At 48.2% G+C, this 17,095-nt stretch overlaps 2 protein-coding genes across 2 annotated transcripts in view; one reads left to right on the top strand and one right to left on the bottom strand.

Moving 5' to 3' along the window:
* The window catches only part of etv4 (ETS variant transcription factor 4), a 38,399-nt gene extending 36,025 nt beyond the window's left edge, over positions 1–2,374 (top strand). Inside the window, exons 11-12 of the mRNA XM_083932903.1 lie at positions 357–458; positions 1,871–2,374. Of these exons, the coding sequence (XP_083789029.1) occupies positions 357–458; positions 1,871–2,098 (330 nt within the window). The 3' untranslated portion in view covers positions 2,099–2,374. The remainder of the gene's footprint in view (positions 1–356; positions 459–1,870) is intronic.
* A 737-nt stretch (positions 2,375–3,111) lies between these two features.
* Positions 3,112–17,095, bottom strand: part of LOC310960995 (ATP-dependent RNA helicase DHX8-like) — a 25,326-nt gene continuing 11,342 nt past the window's right edge. Inside the window, exons 7-23 of the mRNA XM_083932902.1 lie at positions 10,759–10,903; positions 10,409–10,606; positions 10,226–10,313; positions 10,039–10,136; positions 9,092–9,239; positions 8,367–8,548; positions 7,484–7,678; positions 6,831–7,016; positions 6,111–6,321; positions 5,831–6,012; positions 5,545–5,685; positions 5,259–5,414; positions 4,873–5,010; positions 4,590–4,718; positions 4,280–4,476; positions 3,781–3,960; positions 3,112–3,496 (exon numbers count right to left, since the gene is read on the bottom strand). Of these exons, the coding sequence (XP_083789028.1) occupies positions 3,277–3,496; positions 3,781–3,960; positions 4,280–4,476; positions 4,590–4,718; positions 4,873–5,010; positions 5,259–5,414; positions 5,545–5,685; positions 5,831–6,012; positions 6,111–6,321; positions 6,831–7,016; positions 7,484–7,678; positions 8,367–8,548; positions 9,092–9,239; positions 10,039–10,136; positions 10,226–10,313; positions 10,409–10,606; positions 10,759–10,903 (2,794 nt within the window). The 3' untranslated portion in view covers positions 3,112–3,276. The remainder of the gene's footprint in view (positions 3,497–3,780; positions 3,961–4,279; positions 4,477–4,589; positions 4,719–4,872; positions 5,011–5,258; positions 5,415–5,544; positions 5,686–5,830; positions 6,013–6,110; positions 6,322–6,830; positions 7,017–7,483; positions 7,679–8,366; positions 8,549–9,091; positions 9,240–10,038; positions 10,137–10,225; positions 10,314–10,408; positions 10,607–10,758; positions 10,904–17,095) is intronic.

Below are 17,095 nucleotides of genomic sequence, written 5' to 3'. Positions count from 1 at the left end.
GACTCTGGTTGCATTCAAGTGGTAATTGGTTACATAAAAAGGAAGTGAATCCACATGTGGGGACTCGCCCCGGTCTTGGCACGGTGACGCTGTCGAGTCAAAGAGCAGAGGGGACCCCTAGTGGTCCCGATGTGGAAGTGCACACAGCTGTGTCTAATTATGACTTTGGGAATATGAAATATGCTGACACGAGCGCTTCTCTTCTGTTGACGTGTCATTCAAGGAAGGATATGTTCTTAAGCCCTTCCAAAGCATCTAAATAACCGCTCGCCTTTAAATGAACCTCAACCAAAGCTGAGCCATACGTGTAACCACAGCCGTTTCCTCTCCCTCCGTCTTCCTCTCCTCCTCCTCAGGTCGCCAGGCTGTGGGGCATGCAGAAGAACCGCCCGGCCATGAACTACGACAAGCTCAGTCGCTCTCTGCGCTACTACTACGAGAAGGGAATTATGCAGAAGGTACAAAACACACCCCTCTTGTCGTTTAACGTGTCCTTACTTTTGAAGTCTTTGTCCTTAAGCAGCATCATCTTCAGTGTATCTACGTTATGTTTTCATAGAAGGGTAACTGCAAAAGGTTCACTTAAAATGTTCTTTTACTGTTGCCCGATAAAGTCTCCTTTCATAGTTGTGTAACATGAACAGGTCCACTTTAATTAATTCATAATTCCACTTCTTTTAAGTTGTAATTATTGGGTTTTTATCATTTGCATTTGTGGCAAATTGAGTTAATTAGCTGTTAAAACTCAGTTTGGTCTGCAGATCAGAAACAAACTGGTCAATGATTCAGTGGAGAGGATCTTTTTTTATTAAGTAAAGACTAAGTTAAATAGTACAGTATTTAAAATGTATAGCATTAAAAAGTCCTAGTATGTGAGTGCGCCCTAAGTGACTTGACCAGTGGACTTTGCTAAGACGTGAGTGGCTGTTGAAGCAGTTGACGTGTGTTACGTTCTAAAGCCAGATGCTGGATTCCCAACGAGACGGGTTCGTTCACACCGCTGCAACTCTCACCGGTGACGTTCTAAAACAGCTGCGAATCTTTGGTCTGAACTTGGCTTAAGACCTTTGACCCATTTAAGCGTTTTTTAAGACATATTTTAACTTATTTGACATACTGTGTCTTTTTTTTGTCTTGTTTTTTTGACTCATTTTTCTGTGACTTTTCAAGAAATTATGCCATTACTGCTTAAGATCGGCTCTCCTGTGACTGATTTAAGCATTTTTTGGACATATTATATTTTGACCTTTTTCAACTTCTTCGACATACTGTCTTTTTTCTTGTGGCTTATTTTTTTGGACACACTTTTCCTGACTTTTTTTTTTTTCAAAAAAGGATATTTCTATGACTGATTTTAGAACTTTCTGAGTGTGCCGTAAAAATGTCTTCAAAAAAGTGTCATAAAAAGTCTGCGGATTGTACCTATGAGCGATTTTATTAGTTTTTTGGACATATTTTTAACGTTTTTGACATACTATGACTATGTACGCACTTTTCCTGACTTTTATCCAAGAAATGATGCCATGACTGCTTTAGACCGGCTCTCCTGTGACTGATTTAAGCATTTTTTTGCATATGTTATATTTTGACTTTTTTGGTGTGGCTCATTTATTCGGACCCACTTTTCTACAACTTTTCCTGACTTTTTTTCAACAAAGGATATTACTATGACTGATTTTAGAACTTTTTGAGTGTGCCGTAAAAATGTCATCAAAAAAGTGTCATAAAACGTCTGCGGATTGTAACTACAGGCACCTGCACCTGTAACACGGATAAGTCTGTCCACCTGTGAAAAAGAAGAGTTGAATGTGTTTGAACACGACTCAGTCCATCCTCTCTCTCTCTCTCTCTCTTCCCTCTCTCTCTCCAGGTGGCAGGGGAGCGCTATGTTTACAAGTTTGTGTGTGAACCCGAGGCCCTCATCTCCCTGGCCTTCCCTGACAATCAGCGGCCCAGCCTGAAGGCCGAGTTTGAGCGCTACGTTAACGAGGAGGACACGGTGCCCCTCTCCCACCTGGACGAGGGAGTGCCCTACGCCACAGAACAAGCCCCCCAAAACATGGGCCCGCAGCCCTACTCCAAAGGCTACATGTATTAAAGCCAGCCCCCCCCCATACCTCCCTCCTTTCTCCCAATTTTCAGAAATCTTCCTGTTGTACCGACCCATCATCATACACACCTTGAAACCCCATGCACCTCTTGCACATGCTCACCCCATCCACTTGTATATAAGGCTACGGTGTTTTTGTTTTAAATTAATCTCATTAGGGATTTTGTTTTGTTTTGAAGAGCTGCGTTCCTCTCACATCTGAGGCCTATTCAATCCATAAACACGACTGTGGTTGAAGAGATTGCTTAATAAATACCCATAATAATACCCAACCTGAAGTCCAGACCTTTCTTTCCTGTGTTATTGTTACGAGGCGCACGTGGCTGTTTAACTTCTTTCACCCGTTTTGCCCCTTTTCTGACATACTAACAAAGTGATTTTAAACTTAGGATTTAACTGTTAGGGTTGTTTAAATGATCAGTTGAGTCGTTTTAAGATGAGTCTATTTCTTACTGAGAGTTAAAGCAGAACATTGATACCATTTCCAGCAGCCAGTTAGCTTAGCATAGACTGGAACAGGAACACGGTTAACCAGGCGAACCTAACTCCAGTGAGCCAGTTAGCTTAGCATAGAGTCTGGAACAGGAACACGGTTAACCAGGCGAACCTAACTCCAGTGAGCCAGTTAGCTTAGCATAGAGACTGGAACAGGAAAACAGTTAACCAGGCTAACCTAACTCCAGTGAGCCAGGCAGCTTTTTCCCCATTTTCAGTGGTTATCTTAATCTGTCTGAGCTAAACTAAGCTAAGCTAAGCTAATCGGTAGCCTCATATTGACAGCAAAGATAAGTGTTAAACTGTTTCTTTAACAGAAACAGCATTTGAACAAATATCCCATATTTACCCTTAAACATGCAGACAGGACAGGATACAGGACGGCGTCAAACCAAAGTGCATCTAGTGTTTGTTTTTTATGTTGATCGAGATCGAATTTTAAAAATCTAAATCAACTTTGTTAAATATTTCACAGAAGATACAATATAGAAAACGTTGATCACGGTAACAGAATGAAGTATATAGTAGTGACTTAAAGCTTAAATGTTGTGAAACTAAGACAGTTAATAAAGGTTCAGTTACTATTTGTCCAGTGGAAGGTTTTGCAAAGCGTAATCAAGCGTCTTTCTCTGTCAGTGTGCACGACACAGTTATGAGGCACAGGAGATTGTTCAGCGCCGCCTGAAGGCGCGGGAGATCCTCCAGGCGTTTGGTTCCTCGTAGCGGTTGTAGAGCGGTTCCAGTTTCTGCATCCTCTTCTGCTTGCTGAGGCGCGTGGGGTCGCCGACTCTGTAGAACGCCGGCGCAAACTCCACCAGCCAGCGAGGGTCGATGGTGGTCACCTCCCGCATGTACTCCTTCGTGGTCAGCACCAGCTCGTGGTACACAAGCCTGCAGGACGTAGAACCAGGACAAAAAAGATCAGGGCTGCAGGAGTCTAAAAGTCCCTGACGCAGCAGCCGCAGGTTCGACTCCAACTCCGACCTGCGGCCCTTTGCTGCATGTCGCCCCCTCTCTCACCCCATTTCCTGTCTCTCACGACTATAATAAAGGCAAAAACCGCCATAAAAATAAGAAAAATGATCAGGGCTGCGACCATCACCGCCCGAAACCCCCAAACAATATTAAACTTTATCAAGTGTTCACATTTCAGAAGCTGTGATCAGTGGACTCACCACTCTGGCTGGCGGTTGAAGAGCGTGCTGGAGGGGTGGAGGTACACCACCTGTTGGTCAATTAGGGTACGGTAGCCATCGTGGGGGTGCTTCCTCGCCGAGTTCCTGAAGAATCCGCTGCAGATGGCTTTCTGGACCCGCATTGCAGCTTTGCCACAGGAGACCACGTCCAGCTTGTGTCTGCGGAATAGTTAGTGTTAAATATTTGTTTACAACACTCAAAATCTGAAGTCAAATTGTAGTTTTTTTCACAAGACGTCATGTAAAGATTATGTTTGACTGAGGTTAAATACTGTGTGCCTAGTTTTCTCCAAGTCTGACGAACATTGCTGCGTATTTTTATGTTCATAAATTACATCTCCAGTAAATCCATCCTATACCATGTGACATAAATGTAATCTATGAAAAAACAACGTATTCCATTCTCAACAAACACTGAAAAACGCAGGGATTAAACTAACAAGAGTAGAAACAGTGGTGAAGTGAATACTGATATCACCTGTCCATGATGCTCAGCATCTGCTTGCGGATGTCCTGCGCCCTCTTTAAGGAGCGAGCCTGGATGAAGTTCTCGAAACACCAGGGGTTGGAGAACTTGTTGTTCTTCCAGGAGTTGTAGACGGCCAGCAGCGTCAGGTGGTCCCCCTCGGGTTGGAAGAACTTTGTCTTCCTCTGGTCAGCCTGGGTCTGTTTGTCCTGAAAGAAATGGAGTGGGTTTTGTTTTTATGTTTTTGACGAAGTGTTGAGTTTTACGTGTTACTTCAAAAATGCTTGTGTGTTACAGAAGTTGTAGTGTGTTAGCCTCATACTTTTGGTCTGTAAAAGATGTTCTGCACGGACAGCATGGACACGATGGTGAGCATCTCTTCACTGCAGCCCAGATGGACGGACATGATCAACATCTTACACAGCATGGGCTCCAGAGGGAACTCGGCCATCTGAACCGCACAAACGGGTTGAATTGAAAAACAGACAAGCGTGCATAATGGACAGTACGGAGACCACGCTGCAGACAGTGGTAAACCTTCTGTAGTAAACATATATAATAAATACAGCTGTACAGTATAAGTGGTTATTGTGCATCGGTCTCACCCTTCTTCCCAGACGTGTGAGTAAGCCCTCATCATCCAGGGCTCCCAGAGTGTAGAGCTGCTCCATGGCTGTGATCAGAGTCTCCATGGGGGGAGCGTCCATGAAGTCAAATGCCAGGAGGTCGTTGATGCCCATGGCCTGGAGAGAGGAGGACAACAAACGTATATAAATAACTCACACTGACAATAATAGTGATGCTGGGCAACAAAGTCGTGAAGGTGAGGCTTGTTTTTAGGCGAGCTCATTGCCAGAGACGCCTTGATCGATTGGATTGGATGAGAGGAGCAGGAAGAGTTTGCAGTCAATTGTATTGTTTTATATAAAACCCAAGAGCAGGTAGATGAAGAAGATGATAGTGGAGGTGTTAGAAAGAGCGAGTGCATCACCTTCAGAGACAGCACGGTGCTGGCCAAGTTGGTCCTCTGGATCTCCGGCACGTTGGTCGTCAGCATCTCGTCTCTGTAGGCTCTCTCGGTGTAGAGCCTGTAACACTTCCCCGGGCCGGTTCTGCCGGCTCGACCGGACCTCTGCTTGGCCTGGGCCTGAAGCAAAATAAGGGGGTTTGTAGTTAAGAAATGTGCATCTATCAAAATCATTACAGATGCTTTTTTAACTCCAAGTTTTCAGCGTAGGATAAAAGCCACTGAGGTCGAAGTGTCAAACTGAATGGACCTGTGATATGGGAGTCACCACGAGCTGGTCGATGCCCGTCTTGGAGTTATACACGATCTGTTTAACAAAGCCGGGGTCCACCACGTAGTAGATTCCATCGATAGTGAGAGACGTCTCTGCGATGTTTGTGGCAATGATGACCTGGTGGTACACAGAAATAAGAATGAGAGGATCAGGAATGAATTTGCTTATTTTGGAACTAGAATTAGAGGTAAAAGAACTGGTTTCACTCTCTGAAAATGTCCAACAACTCACAGCTTTAATCTTATCCAATGTATCTCTTTACCTTTCTGCTGCCTGGAGGTGCCGGGTCAAAGATCCTGGTCTGCATCTCGCTGGGCAGCGCAGAATAAACCGGCAGAATAATCAGCTCAGGAACAGCGGGCCCCAGTGACTTCATTCTCTCATACAGGATCTCACAGGCGGTGTCGATCTCTTCCTGTCCAGTCAGGAACACCAGGACGTCTCCTGGAGAAAGGACGGGGGGAGAAGGTTTTTTTAAGGCATTTTAAAATTCATTTTGTCCTATTTTTTTGTAAGGAGAGCTGTTTCTATCACATCCGTACCTGGGGGCTCGGTCAGATGGATCTGCATGACAGTGATGAGACTGGCATCCAGGTAGTCCGTCTCAGGCTCTTTGGTGTAGAGAACCTCCACTGGGAAAGTCCTTCCTGGGATGGTGAAGATGGGAGCTTCACAGAAATACTGAGAGAACTTGACGGCGTCCAGCGTAGCAGAGGACACGATCAGCTTCAGGTCTTTGCGTTTCTGTATCGTCTAAAAGAGACAGAGGAAGTTAATGTATGTGAAATAGCATGGAAATACTATTCTTTAAAGGACCCACATTGTAAAACGTGTATTTTCTCTTATTATAAACCAGGTGGTGTTATATTAAACACTGTGAAAGCATCAAAACGCTCAATGCACAGAGAACTGCACAGAGAACTGCACACAGCCCCTTTTCAGAAACTGTGTCTTTAAACAACCCGTCAGGACTTCCTGTACGTTGTGATGTCACAGCTACACTTTAGAAAGGTAGAGAGTGACGCTACAGTGCCGTTACAGTCGGTCCAAGTTACAGTGCAGAGACGCAGAGAGTGTGGATACTGAAGGCCCAGAAACGCTGACCAATCAGAGCAGACTGGGCTTTTTCAGGAGGGACAGGCGCTAAAACAGAGCGCTTCAGACAGCAGGTGAATACAGGTGTATTCAGACAGACAGGATGCGAAAAATAATGTGTTTTTTGAACAACAAAAACTCTGTATGGTTTGTAGGACGTCAAATACCTTCTTGAGGAGTCCAAAAAGCACGTCGGTGTGGATGGTTCTCTCGTGGGCCTCGTCCAGCATGATGAGGGAATACAGACTCATGTCTGGGTCCAGCAGACACTCCCTCTGCAGCATGCCGTGGGTCATGTACTTGATGACCGTCTCAGTACTGGTGCAGTCTTCAAATCGAATGGTGTAACCCACCTAAAACCAAGGTGACATATGTGTATAACAGGCAATTTGAAGGACTTCGTACTTTCAGTCTATTTTTCAGACGTACATGTGAGGGGGAAGGGTGGTGCCCCATAAAACATTACTACTTTACTACAATTTACTACATATTTTAGAGAGTTTGGGGGATTTTTATACCTTTTAAAACGTCATTATATTATCTTTGAACTTTGCTTTGATTTAATTGTTTGTTTTCTCCTTAATTGCTGATCATTTATTGATTCAGTACTCTGTAATCCTCATCTTAATGCGTAAAGCCTGTTTTTTGTCCTCACTCAAACTAGATCAGAGCTGTAGGATTATGTAGGAGGGGGAAACACACTTGAGTGTCAAAGGAAAAGTTCACAGCGCACAGAAACTTTGGCTGCTCGATGATTTGAAATGCTCGGACGAGACGGAACGCAAAGAATTTCTCATCCAGCCGGAGGAGAATCGCTCACCTCCTGTCCCAGACGGCACCCGTACTCCTCGGAGACTCTCTTGGCCACAGACATGGCGGCCACACGACGGGGCTGCGTACAGCCGATCTTCCCTGCAGCGGTGTAGCCGGCCTCTGCCAGGTACTGAGTGATCTGTGTGGTCTTACCGGACCCCGTTTCTCCGACTACAATCAAGATCTGATTATCGTGGACGGCCTGTGGAGAGAAAGAATTATGTAGTCAGGGGGCGACTGTGGCTCAGTGATAGAATGGGTCGTCCCACATTCGAGAGGTTGGCAGTTCGATTCCCACCTCCCCCGGTCCACAAGTTGAAGTGTCCTTGAACTGCTCCCTGTGCTGCGCATGGGTGTGTGAATGTGGTGTGAATGATTAGATTAGATGGTCTGTAGATGTCCACTGCCATCAGTGTGAATGTCTGTGTGAATGGGTGAATGTGACAAACACTGTGAAAGCACCTTGAGTAGTCAGAAGACTAGAAAGGTGCTATATAAGTACAAGTCCATTTACCATTTAGGGCGTCCTTCCGCACCGTGCCCTGGGCTTTAGGGTACTTGTCCCCCCTCCCTCTCCCCCCGCGCCCCAGGCCCGTTCAGTTTATGTGCGCCCTTAGTTATCAATGAGATATTTAAGTGAGTTTTTTCAGCTAAAAGTGGTGTTGTTGATGGATTCAGGTCCAAATCTTGAAATTTCATCTTGCTATTTCCCGGATAAAGGCAAAAGTTCTGATGTTCAGTTACTCTTTAATAGAAACACAGATGCCTTAATGTCTCTGTGGGTGGATGCACATGTTGTAGTGATGTGGGTTCAGGTCTTGGTCAGCAAACACCTTTCAGTCGTCTTTATTTCCTGTCATTTCCCCTTACTCTTTGTTCCGAGCTCCTACCTGAACAAGCTGCTCCTTCAGCTTGTAAATGGGCAGACTCTCTCTCTGCTGCAGGATGGAAAGTTCTGTCTTCTTGCCATACGACACCTGGTTCCCCCCGAACGCGTATTTTTTCCACTCCGGAAGATCGAGAGGCATAGCGCCGATGCCTCTCATGTTGGCGGCAATCTGCCTTCCTTCATCTGCAGAGGAGGAAGACGGGGGCTAATGTAAAAGAAAAAGTTCCGGCGAGATCCTTCTACTGTGTTTAATCTAGATGAAGTGCGACGATAATGAACTTCCCAACGAGCTCTTTTTGTCTTAAACTATGAGTCAGAGGTAGTGATCAGGGCTATGAAGCCTCTATTATCCCCCGAGGCTGCTGGAGACAGAGTCACAGTGCATTATGACCGTGTGTGTGTGTGTGTGTGTGTGTGTGTGTGTGTGTGTGTGTGTGTGTGTGTGTGTGTGTGTGCCAGTGGTTACTGGTGGGGAAGCTAGATAATCATCTCCAGCCATGTCATGGTAACAATGTGGAAGTGGAATAGGCCTGGCAGAGGACAGATGCTTCAATTTAATTTTCCAAATTTGAAATCTCTGACACAACATCGATTGATTTTGTCAATTGATTTTAATTAATTTCCGGTTGAAAGTTTGGCTTAGACCACACAGTCACATTTAAATCCACAGCCTCGTTCGTAAAGTGTCGCGTGCATGAGTACAGATGTGTGGTGCTGGTTCCTTACAGTCAGGCATCGGGTCGATCCAGTTCTTGTGGAGACCAGTGGGGATGGCGTCCATCTCTGCCGCGCGCACCGCCTGCTTCAGCTCCCTCCTCTCCTTCGCCAGCGCACTCTGCATCATGGCTGCCTGGGAGAGAGAGCCGTCTGGATTCTGATGGTGGGATGAAACAAAGAGAAGACGTTCAAACTGCATCAGCATTTACAGCTCAAACAGGGGATATGAGGATGGATAGCATCAAAATGATCCTGTATGTTTTTATGTATTTCGGGTGTTTCGCGATATAAAAAATAAACAGTGTGCGAACTGTGTCACTACAATAGTTGCATCATTTGGATGACGCTGAGCGTTCTGATCCTCATGTTCTGTTTGTTTTACACTAATAAAAATGAGAAGATACATTGCCAGAGGGGCTACACGGTGGTGTAGTGGTTAGCACTGTCGCCTCACAGCAAGAAGGCCACAGGTCCGCATCCCGGCCTCGGCCTTTCTTCGGGAGTTTGTGTGTTCTCCCCGTGTCGGCGTGGACGCTCTGTACGTCTCTATGTGCCCTGTGATAGACTGGCGTCCTGTCCAGGGTGGACCCCGCCTCACGCCCGATGTCAGCTGGGATCGGCTCCAGCACCCCCGCGACCCCGACCCCGGGATAAGCAGTTGAAGACGAATGAATGAACATTGCCAGAGGTGGCGTGTCCTTAGGAGGCGAAGGGGGCGATACGCGCTCGGGGGGAGGAATCAGGGAACACTGAGGGGAGGGGTTTGGTTGGGAGGGGGGCGGGATGCTTTTTTCAAACGTGTCTCAGAGGCTCAACTGATTCTCAGAATGTAGACCAGAGCTTTAACTTGTCACAGCGTGTACAGGAGCACACTTTGAGCGTTAAGAGTAATTCAACCCATGTTCTGACAGCTTAAAAGAAGTTTAATGAGAGAAGCAACAAGTGTGGATATTTACCTTTACTATTTTAACCGGGCTCAGGTTTGAGGTCCATTTGGTCTGTCCCCTCAGGAACGGTGGTTCCTCTTCCACCAGATCAATCTCCAGTTCGTGATCTGTGGAGGGAAAAGTTACAGGAGAGACATCAGCACACAGTTTCACTTACATTTAGCAGAAAGTGATGAATGCAGTGTTGCGTTTGCACCTTCGTCATCATCTATTTTGGGAAGGATTCCCGTCTCTTCGTCAAACTCGGGGAACTCTTCTTTAGGGAGGACGTTCGCTGCGATCATCTGAACGACGGGGGAAAAAAACAGGAGGGTTTAAAAAATGTATTTAACATTTAAAAGAGTCGGCATGAGTTGACATGAACGTATCGGATGAATACCTGTTTAATTTCCCATTTTTCAAGGTCGGTTATCTTGGCGAGACGTTTGCGTTCTGTCGGATTTTCCTCCAACTCCATCATGTTGGCTTCAATGGGGCGGTCAGGGTTCCTCATGGCCTCTTCTCCCACTCCAGGTCCGAGGTCCAGGTTTCTCCTCCGGTTGGGGTTCAGGTCTTCCCCTGTCTCCTGGTCCACGTCCTGGCAACACGTAAACAGGGGACAACTTATTTCTAAAGAAACAACTTGTGATCTTAAATGGAAGACAAAGTGTTTTAGTGAATGAAATGTAGACGATTTTTTTCATTGTTGTGTACAAACCTTCTCCTTCAACCTCGTCGCACACGACTCACCTTCATGCTGAGGCTGGCTTTGGTGCCGGTGAACGACAGCACCTTGACCTTCACTTTTTGACCTCTGGCGACCACGTCAGCCACGTTGGCTATACGTCCTTCTTTGCGCAGCTCTGAGATGTGCACCAGGCCTTCAAAGCGTTTCCTGCAGACAGACAATGACAGGTTAGATGACAGGTTAGGATCACCGTGCTCGCACCAGAACATCACAGGCAGACGTGGGGGGAAAAACATATCTGAATGCAACATAACTAGGGGAGCATCGATTTATCAGCCGGCATCAGGCGATATTTGTCTTGTTGAAGGAAATCAGCAAATCTGCAAATAAGATGATATTCACAGATTGCAGCGGCCGATGTTTATCTGCGGTGTTGCATCAATTTTTGCAATTTTTTAACCCCAACCCTAACCCCAACCCCAACCCCAACCCCAACCCTAACGCCAACCCCAACCCTAACCCTAACGCCAACCCCAACCCTAACCCTAACCCCAACCCTAACCCCAACCCTAACCCCAACCCTAACCCTAACCCCAACCCTAACCCCAACCCCAACCCTAACGCCAACCCCAACCCTAACGCCAACCCTAACGCCAACCCCAACCCTAACGCCAACCCCAACCCTAACCCCAACCCCAACCCTAACGCCAACCCAAACCCAAACCCTAACGCCAACCCCAACCCTAACCCTAACCCCAACCCCAACCCCAACCCCAACCCTAACCCTAACCCTAACGCCAACCCTAACCCTAACCCCAACCCCAACCCTAACCCCAACCCCAACCCCAACCCTAACGCCAACCCCAACCCTAACCCTAACGCCAACCCCAACCCTAACCCCAACCCTAACGCCAACCCTAACCCCAACCCCAACCCTAACGCATACCCTAACCCTAACCCCAACCCCAACCCCAACCCCAACCCTAACGCCAACCCTAACCCTAACGCCAACCCTAACGCCAACCCCAACCCCAACCCTAATCCCAACCCTAACCCCAACCCTAACCCTAACCCCAACCCTAACCCCAACCCCAACCCTAACCCCAACCCTAACCCTAACCCTAACCCCAACCCTAACCCCAACCCTAATCCCAACCCTAACCCCAACCCTAACCCTAACCCCAACCCTAACCCCAACCCTATCCCCAACCCCAACCCTAACGCCAACCCTAACGCCAACCCCAACCCTACCGCCAACCCCAACCCTAACCCCAACCCCAACCCTAACGCCAACCCAAACCCTAACGCCAACCCTAACGCCAACCCCAACCCTAACGCCAACCCCAACCCTAACCCCAACCCCAACCCTAACGCCAACCCTAACCCCAACCCCAACCCTAACGACAACCCCAACCCTAACCCTAACGCCAACCCTAACCCTAACCCCAACCCTAACGCCAAACCTAACCCTAACGCCAACCCTAACCCTAACCCCAACCCTAACCCCAACCCCAACCCTAACCCCAACCCTAACCCCAACCCCAACCCTAACCCCAACCCTAACCCCAACCCTAACGCCAACCCCAACCCCAACCCTAACCCTAACGCCAACCCTAACGCCAACCCCAACCCTAACGCCAACCCCAACCCTAACCCCAACCCCAACCCTAACGCCAACCCAAACCCTAACGCCAACCCTAACGCCAACCCCAACCCTAACGCCAACCCTAACCCCAACCCTAACCCCAACCCTAAAACCAACCCCAACCCTAACCCCAACCCTAACGCCAACCCTAACTCTAACGCCAACCCTAACGCCAACCCCAACCCTAACCCTAAACCCTAACCCCAACCCTAACCCCAACCCTAACCCCAACCCCAACCCCAACCCTAACCCTAACCCCAACCCTAACCCTAACCCCAACCCTAACCCCAACCCCAACCCTAACCCCAACTCTAACTCCAACCCCAACCCCAACCCTAACCCCAACCCTAACCCCAACCCTAACCCTAACCCCAACTCTAACCCCAACCCTAACCCCAACCCTAACCCTAACCCCAACCCTAACCCCAACTCTAACCCCAACCCCAACCCTAACGCCAACCCTAACCCCAACCCTAACCCTAACCCCAACCCTAACCCTAACCCTAACCCCAACCCCAACCCCAACCCCAACTCTAACTCCAACCCCAACCCCAACCCTAACCCCAACCCTAACCCCAACCCTAACCCTAACCCCAACTCTAACCCCAACCCTAACCCTAACCCCAACCCTAACCCCAACCCTAACCCCAACTCTAACCCCAACCCCAACCCCAACCCTAACCCCGACCCTAACCCCAACCCTAACCCCAACTCTAATCCCAACCCCAACCCTAACCCCAACCCTAACCCTGACCCCGACCCCAACCCCGACCCTAACCCCAACCCCAACCCGACCCTAACCCCGACCCTAACCCCAACCCTAACCCCAACCCTAACCCCAACCCAAACCCCAACCCTAACCCCAACCCTAACCCCAACCCTAACCCCTAACCCCAACCCCAACTCTTACCCCAACCCCAACCCTAACCCTAACCCAAACCCCAACTCTTACCCCAACCCTAACCCTAAACCCTAACCCTAATCCCAAACCTTAACCCCATTTTAAATAGGCCATAACTTTTGATAGGAACGTCGTGGAGACTCCATCTTGGTACCAATGGAAAGCGCGTGGCCATAATTAGGGGGGTAGGCGGAGTCTCAACGAATGAGCACCTAAGGAAAAAAAAATAGGCACACGATTGTTTAAGATCAGGGTTAGGGTTAGGGTTAGGGTTATCATAACGCCAACCCCAACCCTAACCCTAACGCCAACCCTAACGCCAACCCCAACCCTAACGCCAACCCCAACCCCAAACCCCAACCCCAACCCTAACGCCAACCCAAACCCTAACGCCAACCCCAACCCTAACGCCAACCCTAACCCTAACCCCAACCCTAACCCCAACCCTAACGCCAACCCCAACCCTAACCCCAACCCTAACGCCAACCCTAACTCTAACGCCAACCCCAACCCTAACCCCTAACCCCAACCCTAACCCCAACCCCAACCCTAACCCTAACCCCAACCCTAACCCTAAACCCTAACCCCAACCCTAACCCCAACCCCAACTCCAACCCCAACCCCAACCCTAACCCCAACCCTAACCCCAACCCTAACCCCAACTCTAACCCCAACCCTAACCCTAACCCCAACCCTAACCCTAACCCCAACCCTAACCCCAACTCTAACCCCAACCCCAACCCCTAACCCCAACCCTAACCCCAACCCCAACCCTAACCCTAACCCCAACCCTAACCCTAAACCCTAACCCCAACCCTAACCCCAACCCCAACTCCAACCCCAACCCCAACCCTAACCCCAACCCTAACCCCAACCCTAACCCCAACTCTAACCCCAACCCTAACCCTAACCCCAACCCTAACCCTAACCCCAACCCTAACCCCAACTCTAACCCCAACCCCAACCCTAACCCCGACCCTAACCCCAACCCTAACCCCAACCCTAACCCTAACCCCAACCCCAACCCTAACCCCAACCCTAACCCCAACTCTAATCCCAACCCCAACCCTAACCCCAACCCTAACCCTGACCCCAACCCCGACCCTAACCCCAACCCCAACCCGACCCTAACCCCGACCCTAACCCCAACCCTAACCCCAACTCAAACCCCAACCCTAACCCCAACCCTAACCCCAACCCTAACCCCTAACCCCAACCCTAACCCCAACCCCAACTCTTACCCCAACCCCAACCCTAACCCTAAACCCTAACCCTAATCCCAAACCTTAACCCTATTTTAAATAGGCCATAACTTTTGATAGGAACGTCGTAGAGACTCCATCTTGGTACCAATGGAAAGCGCGTGGCCATAATTAGGGGGGTAGGCGGAGTCTCAACGAATGAGCACCTAAGGAAAAAAAAATAGGCACACGATTGTTTAAGATCAAAGGGTTCCCGATGTCCGATCGCAACGAAACCAGCACGAGTGAACTCAGCACCCACGAAATAGGGGGGGTAGCCAAAGTTTCAAGTCTCTAAAATAACCCTAACCCCTAAACCCTAACCCTAAACCCTAACCCTAAACCCTAACCCTAACCCTAGCCCTAAACCCTAACCCTAACCCTAATCCCTAAACCCTAACCCTAACCCTAAACCCTAACCCTAATCCCAAACCTTAACCCTATTTTAAATAGGCCATAACTTTTGATAGGAACGTCGTAGAGACTCCATCTTGGTACCAATGGAAAGCGCGTGGCCATAATTAGGGGGGTAGGCGAAGTCTCAACGAATGAGCACCTAAGGAAAAAAAAATAGGCACACGATTGTTTAAGATTAAAGGGTTCCCGATGTCCGATCCCAACGAAACCAGCACGAGTGAACTCAGCACCCACGAAATAGGGGGGGTAGCTAAAGTTTCAAGTCTCTAAAATAACCCTAACCCCTAAACCCTAACCCCTAACCCTAACCCTAGCCCTAACCCTAGCCCTAAACCCTAACCCTAGCCCTAAACCCTAACCCTAGCCCTAACCCTAACCCTCTTAAATAACCCTAACCCCTGAACCCTAACCCTAGCCCTAAACCCTAGCCCTAAACCCTAACCCTAACCCTAGCCCTAATCCCTAACCCTAATCCCAAACCTTAACCCTATTTTAAATAGGCCATAACTTTTGATAGCAACGTCGTAGAGACTCCATCTTGGTACCAATGGAAAGCGCATGGCCATAATTAGGGGGGTAGGCGAAGTCTCAACGAATGAGCACCTAAGGAAAAAGAAATAGGCACACGATTGTTTAAGATCAAAGGGTTCCCGATGTCTGATCGCAACGAAACCAGCACGAGTGAACTCAGCACCCACGAAATAGGGGGGGTAGCCAAAGTTTCAAGTCTCTGAAATAACCCTAACCCCTAAACCCTAACCCTAGCCCTAAACCCTAACCCTAACCCTAACCCTAACCCTGGCCCTGAACCCTAACCCTAATCCCTAATCCCTAACCCTAACCCTAGCCCTAATCCCTAACTCTAACCCTAACCCTAGTCCTAAACCCTAACCCTAACCCTAGCCCTAAACCCTAACCCTAATCCCAAACCTTAACCCTATTTTAAATAGGCCATAACTTTTGATAGGAACGTCGTAGAGACTCCATCTTGGTACCAATGGAAAGCGCGTGGCCATAATTAGGGGGGTAGGCGAAATCTCAACGAATGAGCACCTAAGGAAAAAAAAATAGGCACACGATTGTTTAAGATCAAAGGGTTCCCGATGTCCGATCGCAACGAAACCAGCACGAGTGAACTCAGCACCCACGAAATAGGGGGGGTAGCCAAAGTTTCAAGTCTCTAAAATAACCCTATCCCTAGCCCTAAACCCTAACCCCTAACCCTAGCCCTAAACCCTAACCCTAACCCTAATCCCTAACCCTAAACCTAGCCCTAAACCCTAACCCTAACCCTAATCCCAAACCTTAACCCTATTTTAAATAGGCCATAACTTTTGATAGGAACGTCGTAGAGACTCCATCTTGGTACCAATGGAAAGCACATGGCCATAATTAGGGGGGTAGGCGAAGTCTCAACGAATGAGCACCTAAGGAAAAAAAAATAGGCACACGATTGTTTAAGATCAAAGGGTTCCCGATGTCTGATCGCAACGAAACCAGCACAAGTGAACTCAGAACCCACGAAATAGGGGGGGTAGCCAAAGTTTCAAGTCTCTGAAATAACCCTAACCCCTAAACCCTAACCCTAACCCTGGCCCTAACCCTAGCCCTAATCCGTAATCCCTAACCCCTAACCCTAACCTTAGCCCTAAACCCTAACCCTAACCCTAATCCTAAACCCTAACCCTAATCCCAAACCTTAACCCCATTTTAAATAGGCCATAACTTTTGATAGGAACGTCGTAGAGACTCCATCTTGGTACCAATGGAAAGCGCGTGGCCATAATTAGGGGGGTAGGCAAAGTCTCAACGAATGAGTACCTAAGGGAAAAAAAATAGGCACACGATTGTTTAAGATCAAAGGGTTCCCGATGTCTGATCGCAACGAAACCAGCACGAGTGAACTCAGCACCCACGAAATAGGGGGGGTAGCCAAAGTTTCAAGTCTCTAAAATAACCCTAACCCTAAACCCTAACCCTAACCCTAGCCCTAAACCCTAACCCTAGCCCTAAACCCTAACCCTAACCCTAACCCTAGTCCTAAACCCTAGCCCTAAACCCTAATCCTAAACCCTAACCCTAATCCCAAACCTTAACCCCATTTTAAATAGGCCATAACTTTTGATAGGAACGTCGTAGAGACTCCATCTTGATACCAATGGAAAGCGCGTGGCCATAATTAGGGGGGTAGGCGA

Source organism: Echiichthys vipera, assembly GCF_963691815.1.
Source record: "Echiichthys vipera genome assembly, chromosome: 18".
Taxonomy (NCBI): domain Eukaryota; kingdom Metazoa; phylum Chordata; class Actinopteri; order Perciformes; family Trachinidae; genus Echiichthys; species Echiichthys vipera.
Note: the sequence above shows the minus strand (reverse complement) of the source record. Positions and strands in the feature narration are given on the sequence as shown.